At 39.4% G+C, this 13,994-nt stretch overlaps 2 protein-coding genes across 2 annotated transcripts in view; one reads left to right on the top strand and one right to left on the bottom strand.

Annotated features, from left to right (window-relative positions):
* GPATCH2 (G-patch domain containing 2) overlaps positions 1-11,951 on the top strand; it is a 176,362-nt gene extending 164,411 nt beyond the window's left edge. Inside the window, exon 10 of the mRNA XM_082426953.1 lies at positions 11,789-11,951. Coding sequence (XP_082283079.1) covers positions 11,789-11,844 — 56 coding nt within the window. The 3' untranslated portion in view covers positions 11,845-11,951. The remainder of the gene's footprint in view (positions 1-11,788) is intronic.
* LOC309644475 (uncharacterized protein) overlaps positions 1-13,994 on the bottom strand; it is a 117,657-nt gene that overhangs the window by 5,273 nt on the left and 98,390 nt on the right. The window lies entirely within an intron of this gene.

Here is a 13,994-nt window from a genome sequence, read left to right as displayed (position 1 = left end):
GAGCAAATGAGTTGGGGAGGTGGGTGTGGAATTAAGGTTCCATTAGATTACCTGTGTGGCTAATCTAATTCTAAAGTTCTTTGTTGATGGCTATAATTGATTATGGAAACTATAGATAATCCACGCTGCAGGTAGGAGGTACAGAGTTTACAAAACAATTGTTTAAGTGCATGTGAAGCACTTTACAGCGCACATTAAAATTGTGAAATTTCAAGTACAAAACCACAATATTTGTAAAACAACGACCATCGTGTCTGTAGGCTCTCAGCAGTCAGCAGTGTGGTCCGGAATCTATAAGGCTTGGTTCTTGCCCCTCCCGCATCTTTATACACCTCACCTTTAATTGCATCACTCCTGATTTCTTTCCACACATGTTCATCTACTTCCCCTATTTTAATATCACGGAACAGCCTTCCAAAACGAGGCAACAATCGCGAGCACACAGGAAACCCACGTGATTTGACTCCTGTCCCGTTGTGTTTCTCCATTATGTCCCTTAACAACTCAGCTAGAAACAAGCAGCAAATTCTTTTTCCCCGCTCACTGAGTAATTGTCTGCGCGCCGCAGTGACAGATGTGCAATATAGCAGCTTCTTCAGGAAAAAATTAACAGTTTGTCCAGCATGTCAGCTCGCTCTTTTTAGTGCGTGGGAGGTCTTGGCCCCATTATGGATGATTTAGAAATTGAGGCAAGGAAAAACCAGCTGCCTGCGCTGAAAGCCTTGGTTAGTCGCCCTCATCTGCATTCCAGGACTCACTTACATCTAGAAATTGGTGGAGCCCCTCTGGCCACGCGAAGAGGATGGGCTGACAATGCCTTGATTTGTTGAGAGAGAGAATAAATGGGTTTTTCAGAAGATGAGGAAATATCACCATTACTGGCCAATTTACAGCATTTTATCTGTTCTTCAAACATGTCACTTTTGTTATTGTTGCATGGTAATTACATAGTGAAACGGAAAGAAAACAAATTCAGGTTACATCTTCAGATGGATTGCAAAATCAAATAATCCTGATAAATGCCCATTTATGATACACATGGATGAAAGGTTCATTTTAATTTTGAATGGCTGGCTCAGCCATAAATAGGATATAAGATTAAATTCCAGAGAATCTGATTACATAAAAGCAAATAGTCTTTCTCTTCACTTTATTCAGATCCAGGAAATTCAGGTTGATACCGTGAGGCATGTTCACAAACAGGATTGTCCTGAGACAATACAAAAAGTAAATTCAGAATTGCCTTCTGAAAAGGATGAGAACTGGAGAGTTACCTTGTTCTAGAGATTTGTCAGTCCTGAAGCCTTCTCAAGAAGCAAGCGGGCCTAGGCTGAAAATATTTCCAGTTTGGAGGAAGAGCCTTACATTTTGAACTTTACTTTAGATACTAGAAATCCAATGCTTTTTTTCTGTGTTCCTCTTTCTAAGGTTATTTCTCCCCCCCATCCCCAGACCCTTTTATTATAAAGGAATGTTGCCTGTAGACGTTTAGCTGAGCGCACCGGTAATGAAGTTCATGGAGAGGAAAAGGAACAAGGGGCCGCACCCCAGGGCTGCTACTTAAAATGTCAGGTATATAAAGTAATGGGTTTTCGCTTAGTAGAAACTCAGCAGAAGGAGGCTTCATGGTCCGCTTATCACGTGAGTATATATTACCGTAAATCTGTTAAATAAGTGTTTACTATCTACTGGCGCCTAAGTTTGCTGTGGCAGGGACAGAGAGATAGAAGAAGCACACCAGCACTTAACTGCCTTGGCCCGGGGTGAGACGTGTCACTGTTCAGGATCCATTGGCCAGATTTGGTCACATGGGCCCAACTGGATTTCAGGGAAGCTGCTGGAAGTAGGGAAGCATGTGGATGTTTGCGAGCACTAGTTCTGCCATAGTTATTTATGCTACGGTTATACTATTTTTACATAATCTCAGTATGACACGTCCAGACCGTTAAATATCAAAGCAACATCTACCATATTTCATTGAGTCTAAGATGCCATCAAGTTTAAGAGGAACCTTAATTTTCTGTATCATTAAGAAAGAAGAAAAAAAGCACTGGCAAGCTATGATCCTCTACCCCTGGCAAGATGCCTCCATCCCAATTTCAGAAATACTAAAATGTGAAAAAAATGATAAAAATATGTTTATAAGTATTAAATGACTTGTGCCAAGAAAAAAATTCTAAGGAATGTCAGGGAGGGGCTGCATGAAGTGGTGGGATTGGAGCTGCTCCTTGAAGAATGATAGGGTTTGACTAGAAACAAGAAGGGTTCATTTTTACCCATAGCTGCTTCTGTTATGTTGACATTATATGACATAAAAGGCTCAGGCATTGGAATTATTCCAAACTAGATTCAGTGCCCAGCCTTAATGCCGTCTGTATTTTTTGAGGCTAATCTCACAAGTTTCACCCTTTTTTGCTGAAGTAAGAAATAATAATAGCTACCACATTGAGTTATGAGGGTTAAATGTATTAATGCACACAATACACCCTAGCAGTGTCTGGCAAATAGTAGGTGCTCTAAATTAGGTACCATTTCTTCTCTAGTTTCTAATAAAGTGATAAATTGTCCTTGTTTGTTTGCTTTTCTGGTTGAGGGGAGAAGGTCAGAAGTGTTATTGTATTTTTACTTTGCTAACAGTTCCCGATAAAGACAAGTGATATTAAACAATCTTCCTGATTTCATAACCATTGATGGGCATACTCTTAATAATAAACTTCTGCTACGACTCCAAATAATAAGTTTTTTAAAAATCCATTCGACTAGAACCTAGAAACAATAAAAATACAGAATTTAACTACCACCTGCACTCAATAATTTCTTACCAGCTGACTGAAAATCATCCAGGAACCATTGGCCATGCCCATCAAGGCCTTTGGAACCTACCATGGCTCTAGTATATGCTACTGATCTCACAGAACTGGGAGATACAGAACCCAGTGAGAGGGACGTTGGCCCAGGAGTAATACTAATGCTATGACAAATGCCTTAGATCTCTTGCTTGAGATGCTTAATTTGAAATTCTGTCTTTTCACAGAATCTTTTCAAGACTATATTCTAAAACAGTGCCAAACTTCAGAGTGCATAGGCATCACCAGGAAAGGCCTTTAAAAAGTTGAGATTCTCAAACTCCACTCTCAGAAAGATACCTGAGGATGAGTACGCAGTTGAGAAAGACTGTCCTAGAAGAACCAGATTAGGTAATCTCCAAACCTTTGCCCGCATCCAAGCCCAACCTTCTGTGGTGGACCCTACTGGCTCATCTGCCCCAGCTCTCTTCTCCTGGTAAATGTTCTCAACATCCCCACCCTCCCACCCTCTCCCTAAGACAATTCCCAGGAATTTGGAATTAGAACTAATAGATTTCATTCTGGACTTGGTATAACTGGTCTCTTGAATGAAGAAGCCATTGGTCTGGGCAGCAGAGGAAGTCAGCATGTAAATGAGGTAAAGAATGGAGCAGAGGAGCAGAGAATGAAGATGGAAAGAAAAATGTCTAGGTTTCCCACAGCCCTGGATCCTGGTTTCAGCTTGCTAGATGTTCTCTCCAAAAAAGACCAGAGGACCATTACTGGGGAGGTGGAGAAAGCAACACTTTTCTGTAGGAGAATGTGACATCTCTTTGCATGGAACAAGCCTCTTACGTTATTGGGCAGGATGCTTACCACATGGGTCTAAACGTCTTATGAGCAAACATATAAATCAGAGGGCGAATCATTCACATTACACAAAGATTTTTCATGTTGTAAAAGAGCACAGGGTCCCTTTAGGTAGCATTTTCTCAAGTGCTTATTTACAGATCATTAAATACTTAACAGAGGGAAAAAGTAAAAGCTGAGGTGCTTAAGCCAGTGTTTATTAAATAGCCATCATAGATTCAGATAAAGCAAATCTGAAATCATAATGACAGTTAATTGTCCAGTTTTTAGATTTTTGTATTAGGAGACAGGAGCTAAAATAACAGCCTGTCCAGCTTAATACAGGACCCCTGTGCATTCGACCATGGTTGTAATTCTTTTCTGTGGGCTTATCCCCAGTCCCATAAGACACTCCTTTATCTTATAATAAATGTTCTCTTTTTGTACAAGTTAAGCTTTCTGTTATTTCCAAATAGTACCAGTTTTCTGCAGGATATTGGCTAAAATGTAAATGTATTATAAAACACTGAAAAGTACTACCATAACTTGACCAACTGAATTTTCTCTGATTGTGCAATTATCTAAAAATTTATGGTTTTAGAGGAACTATTACACCTTATAATGCTTTAGTAAAGTTCCATCTTGTGGCAATGGAGTATTCTAAATGACTTGGCCTCATTTTTCTTTTTTCTTTTCTTTTAATTGAGCCCAACTCTACCAAATTCTAACGCAGTAATTCCTATCAATAAAGGAGGCCCATTACTTCAAGGGACTCTCATAAGACTGGAGAAGAATTCTGAATATTACTTTACTTTTCAAATATGTTAATGAATATATAACATATGATATTTCTCTCCGAGCTGTTTTACAATTTCTATGTGTCACAGAGTAGAGGAGAGCATGGCAAATCTGTAAATTATGATGCACTTCCTTCAGTCTTTGTATCGCATCTTATAGCTGCTTGCTTATCACACTCTCAGGCTACAGAGTTCTGCTGTTGGTTCCTGGGGGGACGTGGCTGTCACTGCTAAGATGGTTCCCTTGGAATCAGCAGCTGCCCTGTTCTAGGCTATCAGACAGGAGTTCCAGACCCTCCTCTATAGGAAGGAAGCATCTAAAAAAAAAACAACAGGAAAAAGGCAGAGAACAGAGAGCAACCCTTTAGTCCTGGTGGTTTGCTTGCCTCTTATATCTGGGACACAGAAGTAGAGAATACAGCAGAAGCAGTGCTGGACCAGGAGTTAGAAGACTTGGATTCAAATTTGGTCCATCCATTACTGGTTCAAGACACTCACCTAACTGCTTTGGATTTTGTATCCAGATTTATAAAAAGAAGTGGTTATTCGGGAAAAGGAGTTGATGTTTCTGAGTGCCTACTCTGTGCTGGGGATTTCTCACAAAGTTTTCCTGAGAACTTCACAGAATACCTCTGTTGGTCCTTCTCAGTTATAAAGATTAGATGACAATCAACTTCGAGAATGCATACTAATGGGGAAAAAAAATCACCCCTAAACCAGCAGCAAGTCCAAATTATCTAATACTTAAGGACATGCAATGTTATCACTTATAGGTAAATTACAATTTTAGTTAACATTGAATAAAATTTTACTTAAAATAATTAATATTCAAACCAGCGTTTAAATGCAAACAGCGTTTGTATTGTATCAAGTTTTGAAATCTTTTATTTTCCTTAAGTACCTTATTTTCCCTTTAACTTCTTTCTGCTGTTAATTTACTTGATAAAAATATCATAATAATGCACAGGCATACTTGCCCACCCTAAGTCTCAATAACCACAAAGTCAAATTCTGCGTGGTCCATATGAGTAACATTTGACATCTCCTGGTACATGTCTCATGACATGTCAGGCTCCTAATCATAGATACAGGATAACACTAACTTGACAACATGACCTTGGACAACAGATTATGCATGATTTCCCAGAACAATGAAGAAGAAAGTGATGTTTTTCTTTTAAAGAACTGGGGTTCAGTGTAGTGACCTTAACTCCATATACAGTTTGAAGAATTGGAACAGGTTGAGAAAAATTCGAGACAAATTATTAAAGGCTGAAGGGACTGACTTTAAGAAAAATATAAGCGAGGAATAATGGAGAGTTTGCTAAATAATGACCACAGAGGGGGGTCTAATCATCTCAAAAATATTCTAAAGACACAAACATCCAGAAGAAATAGAATGATTTCAAGAATTACCCTGTAGTTCTAGAATGGGAAAAGTATGGTTTGGTTGGTTTTGAATTTTTTTAAAAAGGAAAATGGTACTTGAGTAAAAGGAAACAGAAAGGCATCTGTTTTAATGGAAAACAGTAAGCTAATCAAAGGAAGAACTCTTAGGAAATCTCAGTCTGAATTAATTGAAGCCTTTTGTGAATCTGTCGAAGACTACAACTCAGTCCAGCTTGTGGGTGATGGGCAGTAATATTCGAACACACCCGAGAATCTAATCTCTCTCCACTTTCAAACCACGTTGACAGGAGGTGGGACCAGGACAGGGTTTTGGTGCATCTTCACACTGGGCACTGGCCTTGTGTCCACTCTTTTGTTGATGAATAGCACAGGGTTGGGCTGTGACCGTTTCTGGGTCTATTCTTTAATCTGACTTTTGCAGCTGTGAAAATAACCAAAGTACCTCACAGGTCATTAGGCTAGGTAAAATTCTCGTTACAGAGTGAAATGAGACCAATGACAGTCATATTCTGCCAAGGCAGACTGTGTCTACTTCCTACCATCTAATTATATGCCACTTGCTAAGTATTTATGGAGCATCTACCATATGCTTATCACTGAGCTGGGTACTGTGAAGACTCATAAGAATTTCATAGTGTATTCACCAGCCACAAGGGACTTGTAATCTTTTTTGGAGAAATCCAACAAATATTCAGAAATTATATTTAAATATTTCATAATAAGACTGGCACAGGCACTGGACAATGAGTGTGGATACCCATCTGATCCGAATGGATGCCAGCTATAAATATTGTTATAGTGTAATAGTGCATGTTGGTAAATACCAGCCCTACTTACATATGTTTGTTTTTTTTTTAAGTTGGAGGGAAAAAAACCCACTATGTCTAAAATACTGTATTGGGATGTGGAGAAAAGGAAACCCTCCTACACTGTTGGTGGGAACGTAAATTGGTGCAGCCACTATGGAGAACAGTATGGAGGTTCCTTCAAAAACTAAAAATAGAACTACCACATGACCCGGCAATCCCACTCCTGGACATATATCAGAGAAAACTCATATTTGAAAAGACACATGCACCCCAAAGTTCACAGCAGCACTATTTACAATAGCCAAGACATGGAAGCAATCTAAATATCCATTGACAGACAAATGGATAAAGAAGATATTATATATATTATATATATAAGCATATATAAAATATATATATAGACACACAATGGAATATTACTCAGTCATAAAAAAGAATGAAATGCCACTTGCAGCAACATGGATGCAACTAGAGATTATCATACTAAGTGAAGTAAGTCAAAGACAAATATATGATACCACTTATATGTGGAACCTAAAAAAAAATGGTACAAATGAACTTATTTACAAAACAGAAATAGACTCACAGACATAGAGAACAAATTATGGTTACAACAGGGGAAAGGAGAAGAGAGATAAATTGGGAATTTGGGATTAACAGATACACACTACTGTATATAAAATGTAAACAACAAGGACCTACTGTATAGCACAGGGAACTATACTCAATATCTTATAAAAACCTATAAGGGAAAAGAATAGATGTGTGTGTGTGTGTGTGTAAAACTGAATCACTTTGCTGTACACCAGAATCATTGTAAATCAACTATACTTCAAATGAAAAAAAAATTATATTGAATACAATCAAATGCCAATGTATATAATGGAACATAAATGTTGTATGTGCTGCCTTTCCCTGTCCATGGCAGACATCATCAATCCATAACTGTGCTCTTTCATGATGAAACCAGGTGCAGAGTCCTTGGCAATGAAAGGCCATGAAAGTTAACTCTTGTACTGAAATCCATTTACAATTCCTTATAGACACCATATGTGTTGGTCACAGAAGGGGGATAATATCAAGATACCCAATTACACAGATCTCTCCAATGATAATTTCTTGATTCTTTTCAGGAATCACTTCTTGCTTATCTCTCTCTTTTTTTTAAATTTATTTATTTCATGTATTTTATTTTTGGCTGCATTGGGTGTTTGTTGCTATGTGCGGGCTTTCTCTAGTTGTGGTGAGCAGGGGCTACTCTTTGTTGCGGTGCGCGGACTTCTCATTGTGGTGGCTTCTCTTGTTGCGGAGCACAGGCTCTAGGTGTGCGGGCTTCAGTAGTTGTGGCACATGGGCTCAACAGTTGTGGCTCGCATGCTCCAGAGCGCAGGCTCAGTAGTTGCGGCACATGGGCTCAGTAGTTGTGGCTCGCGGGGTCTAGAGTGCAGGATCAGTAGTTGTGGCGCACAGGCTTAGTTGCTCAGCAGCATGTGGGATCTTCCTGGATCAGGGCTCGAACCCGTGTCCCCTGCATTGGCAGGCGGATTCTTAACCACTGCACCACCAGGGAAGCCCTCTTCTTGCTTATCTCTTAATCAAATGAATCTTCCTTCTTTCAAACGTTCACATACCGGTTTTTCCCACTCCCATTCCTTTAGCTTATGGCCTTCCTTTTGTCTGGCTAAAAAGATTCCCCAGTAATCTGTGTCCATTTAGAATCAGGTTAAATTTCATCTCTTTCCACCAGTCTTACCCTTATAACATTTTTATGCACCTTTTCTAAGCACTCGATACCTATCCTGGCAGAGGATATTTTTAACTAATATTTTTAACTTTCTTTAGGTAGGGATCACTTTTTAGTCATTCTCCCATCATTTTCTCTATATCTATCTTAGCTCCCTATTTTTATTTTAAGCTCCTCAGTACAAAACTGTATATCCACTGCTAGTTACACCACATACAATGATAACTGATCCATATTTGAAATTTGACTGAATAAATAAATGAATAAATGAAAAAAAGAAAGTCTACGGGCCCAAAGGCTCTATGCAAAAGTTAGGGATGTTTAAAATTGCTTCAAATTTTTGAGAATGCCAAAATCAGAATAGCTGTTTGCCCAGTTTTCCTTAAAGGAAAATACTTTTTCAAGCAAATGCAGGAGAAATGACTGTCCATATTTCACACAGGACCGCCTCCGGCCAATTTTCTTAACTACGAGGAAAAGTTCACAGAAATCTGTAAGGAAAATGTCTGCCAGAGGTGACAAGAAGGCATTAACTCACATTCCCTCCAGTGAGTGTAACCTCTTAGGCCAGCTGGCATTTTACAAACGTTTACCTGGTGTCAAGCCTGCTGGTAACTGTGTTATTCTGATTTAGAAAGAAAGGATTGACTCAGAGGTGTCTATGAAATCATTCTGCAGGATGGTAAATCCCAAGTTTAACACCGGAATAAGAGGTGAACCGTTAGCTCCGCTGCCGTTCGGACCTGTGCTTAACTAGATCTTCCGGCTGTCGGTGTGGCCTCTGGAAGAGGTTACCCGGCAGCAAACTCACTCTCTGCTTGATGCCTGCGGAGGATGCCCCGATCAGGGGCCCTGTGTGAATCAATGGTCCTTAAGTCCACAAAGTGGTTTTTGAAATCTGAATAAGAGCTCAGCTATCATCTACAAAATTGTGGCTCGATGAGCAGAAATTATGAAGAGATCCTGATTTCCACTTTGTTTTATTGGCATGCGTCCTTAGTGAAACTGACTGTTTCCATAATAAGCTGTCATCAGGTACAATTGTTTTGGACTACGGTCTCCGTGTTTGATTGCAGGGTCTGCCGGCTTCAGACAGTAGGAATGCAATGCTTAAGCTTCTTCACTTATTGCCTGCTGGTGTACAAATATAGGATTTGGCAATTTCACCTAAAGCCTTAGTCTCTCCCGCTATGTACACCCGCTCTGGGAGGTACTGAGGATCCAACTTTCCCCAGGCTCTGAGACAAGAAGAGGCCCATAAAGCTGAAATCAGAGCCAAGGTGCGGGTCTGCCTCATGCATAATCAACCCACAAAATACAGTCTGATGGACCCCTTGCTACAGTTGAACTTTGGACCCCCCACCACTGAAATAAAAATAAATAAAAACAGCCAAATCCTCATAAATGCTGAAAAGAAGCAGCTGGTAGCCAAAAGACCACTTTAATAATAGGAATAAAAATAAAACCAAAGCTGAGTACAAAAAGGCTTATATCGGTTTGGGAAAAAAAAAAAGAATTAATGTAAGGAAGAGGATCAAAGCCACTTCCGTATCACTCTTCCCTGTAGCAGAGGAAGGCAGGAGAAAGGAGGAAATTTCAGAATCAGAAACCCTTCTGACACTCCCCAGATATTAGTGCACAATGTATTTAAAAAATCCCTCTGTTAACATACTCTGCCGGGATAGGTATCGAGTTATTTCAATTTCCTCTGGCAGTAGAAGAATCTCTATATACCAAAATGTTGATGGAACAGAGTTCTTTGTATGGGGGCATCCGTACTGACCCTACTTAGCAGCTGAATCCTCATTGAATTTTGTTACCAAAAAAGCTTTGCTTTGCTATTAGCTGCATTGCCAGGCCCTTTATAATTTAGCAACCTGTCTATTTAGTGAGGCTAGGGTCACTTTATGCAATTTTGATTAACTATGACAGGATTTGAATACATGTGTGATGTAAACAATGATTGATAAAATTTGGTATGCTTATAAAACTGTGTGTGCAACATTTGGGGCCATATGCATCAGTGTAAAACCTGCCAATGTTTGGAAATTTTGAGAGAAGTCAGATAACTTTGTTTTCTTTCTGCCCTCACATGACGTTCAAACTTATAAGAAAAGATAAGAGCAAGATTTTGAGATGCAGCATGATATACTAGGAAAAGCAGCCATTCATGATCAAAGTCCTGGCCTCAGCACACACTGGGTTGTCTTGGGAAGCCTGAATCTTTTGAAGCTTCGATTTTCTTTTTTCTGGTCCCACTTTCCCAGTGGATGGTAAGGAAGATCAAATGAAATAACATCACCTAAAAACATAATGCTATGTAACTCTACAGAAGAGTTTATGCCAAGTACCCCAAAATTTTATATAAAGCTATAGATGTTCAAAAATTAAAGATACATGTTTACCAAGGTGTTGAAAGCAGGTTAGTATTTCTGCTGAACCTGAAAGAAAATTAAGCCTTCCATACACAGAGATGGAAGTAGATAGTGTAGGTGGAGGGAACAGAGGGTAAATAGAGATGGGAAACTGTGTGTATGACTTGTTCAAAATCCAGAAAGTGGTCTCACTTGTAGAGAGCATGGGATATATAGTATGAAGAAAATTGTTGTTTTGCGTGTCTATATTTTAAATGGCAAAATTTCCTATCCTTTCATTTCAACTGTTAGTTACAGCAATACCAACAACTCAGATACCACATGGCACATCTAAATGGGTAAATATTTACAGCTCGATCTGTATTTTGGCTTTTTTACACAATAGTCCCCTCTGTAAATTGTGTTAACATCAACCATAAAAAATTCAAAATAGTTCCCCAATTTCCTTTGCTGTTCTTTGCTATAATGGCTGATTTTTTTAATGTTAATGCTTCTATTGTTTTAATATTCTTGCTTTTCTCATTCATATTCTAAGAGATTATTGTTAGTGCCAACTCATTTGATTTATCATTTAGAGAAAGCACTTGTTCAAAAAGTCAGCACTATGGATATTAAATGATGATTGCCTGCAATGAATTCCTTCTCAACATCTGCAAAAACAATCTCGCCTTTTCTTCTTCCACTTAACTCTAAATGAGAGATCTTAAATATACATAAACAGGCTGCATATCGGCTTCTTAAAATCGAGGATGTTAAAGATAAAGTTTCTAGTGCTTATTTTTCTGGTTAATGTAAAATACGCACATGTGTACCAAGATAACGTTGAAGTATTCAGTATGATACATATAATCTTTCCCTGAAATGCTAGCTAATACTGTACAATTAAAATGTTTCTCTTCCTTTTCATATTAATTTTATTTTATAGTTATTGAGAGCTTTATAGTTTATCCACTGCTATTAAGTGATTCAGTTGTACATGTACATGTATCTATTTCTTTCCAATTCTTTTCACATTTAGGTTGTTACATAATATCGAGCAGAGTTCCGGGACTTCCCTGGTGGTACAGTGGTTAAGAAGCTGCCTGCCAATGCAGGGGACATAGGTTCAAACCCCGGTCCAGGAAGATCCCACATGCCGCGGAGCAGCTAAGCCTGTGCACCACAACAACAGAGCCCGAATACCACAGCTACTGAAGCCCACGCACCTAGAACCTATGCTCCGCAACAAGAGAAGCCACCACAATGAGAAGCCCATGCACCACAAGGAAGAGTAGCCCCAGCTCGCCACAACTAGAGAAAGCCTGTGCACAGCAACGACGACCTAACGCAGCCAATAATAAATAAATAAATTTATTTTTAAAAATATGTATATATACTGAGCAGAGTTCCCTGTGCTATACAGTAGGTCTTGTGGGTTATCCATTTTAAATACAGCAGTGTGCATATGTCAGTCCCAAACTCCATAACTATCACTTCCCTCCTGGTAACCGTAAGTTCTTTCTCTAAGTCTGTGAGTGTGTTTCTGTTTTGTAGATAAGTTCATTTGTGAAGTTGCTATTTTAAAATAAACTTTTAAGTTTGCTAAGCCCTCCTCCAAGTGGAAATGATTACATTAGATATACTATGTGAGGAGGAGACCTTCAAGATGGAGAGGGAGTAAGATGTGGAGATCACCTTCCTCCCCACAAATACATCAGAAATACTTCTACATGTGGAACAACTCCTACTGAACACTGGCAGAAGACCTCAGATTTCTCAAAGGGCAAGAAACTACCCACGTACCTGGCCGTGTGGCTGACAAGGTCTTGGTGCTCCGGCCGGATGTCAGGCCTGAGCCTCTGAGGTGGGACAGCCGGGTTCAGGATACTGGTCCACCAGACACCTCCCAACTCCACGTAGTATCAAACAGTCAAAGCTCTCCCAGAGATCTCCATCTCAACGCTAAGACCCAGCTCCACTCAATGACCAGCAAGCTACAGTGCTGGACACCCTATGCCAAACAACTAGCAAGAGAGGAACACAACTCCACCCATTAGCAGTGAGGCTGCCTAAAATCATAATAAGGTCACAGGCAACCGCAAACACACCACCAGATGTGGTCCTGCCCAACAGAAAGACAAGATCCAGCCTCATCCACCAGACACAGGCACCAGTCCCCTCCACCAGAGAACCTACACAAACCACTGAACCAACCTTAGCCACTGGGAGCAGACACCAAAAACAACGGGAACTACGAACCCGCAACCTGCAAAAAGGAGACAGTAAGTTAAGCAAAATGAGAAGACAGAGAAACACCCAGCAGATGAAGGAGCAAGGTAAAAACCCACCAGACCAAACAAATGAAGAGGAAATAGGTAGTCTACCTGAAAAAGAATTCAGAGTAATGATAGTAAAGACGATCCAAAATCTTGGAAATAGAATGGAGAAAATACAAGAAACGTTTAACAAGAACCTAGAACAAATAAAGAGCAAAAAAACAATGAAGAACAACACAATAAATTAAATTAAAAATTCTCTTGAAGGAATCAATAGCAGAATAACTGAGGCAGAAGAACAGATAACTGACCTGGAAGATAAAATAGTGGAAATAACTACCACAGAGCAGAATAAAGAAAAAAGAATGAAAAGAATTGAGGACAGTCTTAGACACCTCTGGGACAACATTAAACACACCAACATTTGAATTATAGGGGTCCCAGAAGAAGAAGAGAAAAAGAAAGGGACTGAGAAAATATTTGAAAAGATTATAGTTGAAAACTCCCCTAATATGGGAAAGGAAATATTCAATCAAGTGCAGGAAGCGCAGAGAGTCCCATACAGGATAAATCCAAGGAGAAACACGCCAAGACACATATTAATCAAACTATCAAAAATTAAATACAAAGAAAAAATATTAAAAGCAGCAAGGGAAAAAAAACAAATAACACACAAGGGAATCCCCATAAGGTTAACAGCTGACCTTTCAGCAGAAACTCTGCAAGCCAGAAGGGACTGGCAGGACATATTTAAGGTGATGAAAGGGAAAAACCTACAACCAAGATTACTCTACCCAGCAAGGATCACATTCAGATTCGACAGAGAAATTAAAACCTTTACAGACAAACAAAAGCTAAGAGAATTCAGCACCTCCAAACCAGCTCTACAACAAATGCTAAAGGAACTTCTCTGAGTGGGAAACACAAGAGAAGAAAAGGACCTACAAAAACAAATCCATAACAATTAAG

The sequence above is a fragment of the Balaenoptera physalus genome, assembly GCF_965194825.1.
Source record: "Balaenoptera physalus genome assembly, chromosome: 1".
Classification (NCBI taxonomy): Eukaryota; Metazoa; Chordata; class Mammalia; order Artiodactyla; family Balaenopteridae; genus Balaenoptera; species Balaenoptera physalus.
This window is presented reverse-complemented; position numbering and strand designations above follow the sequence as displayed.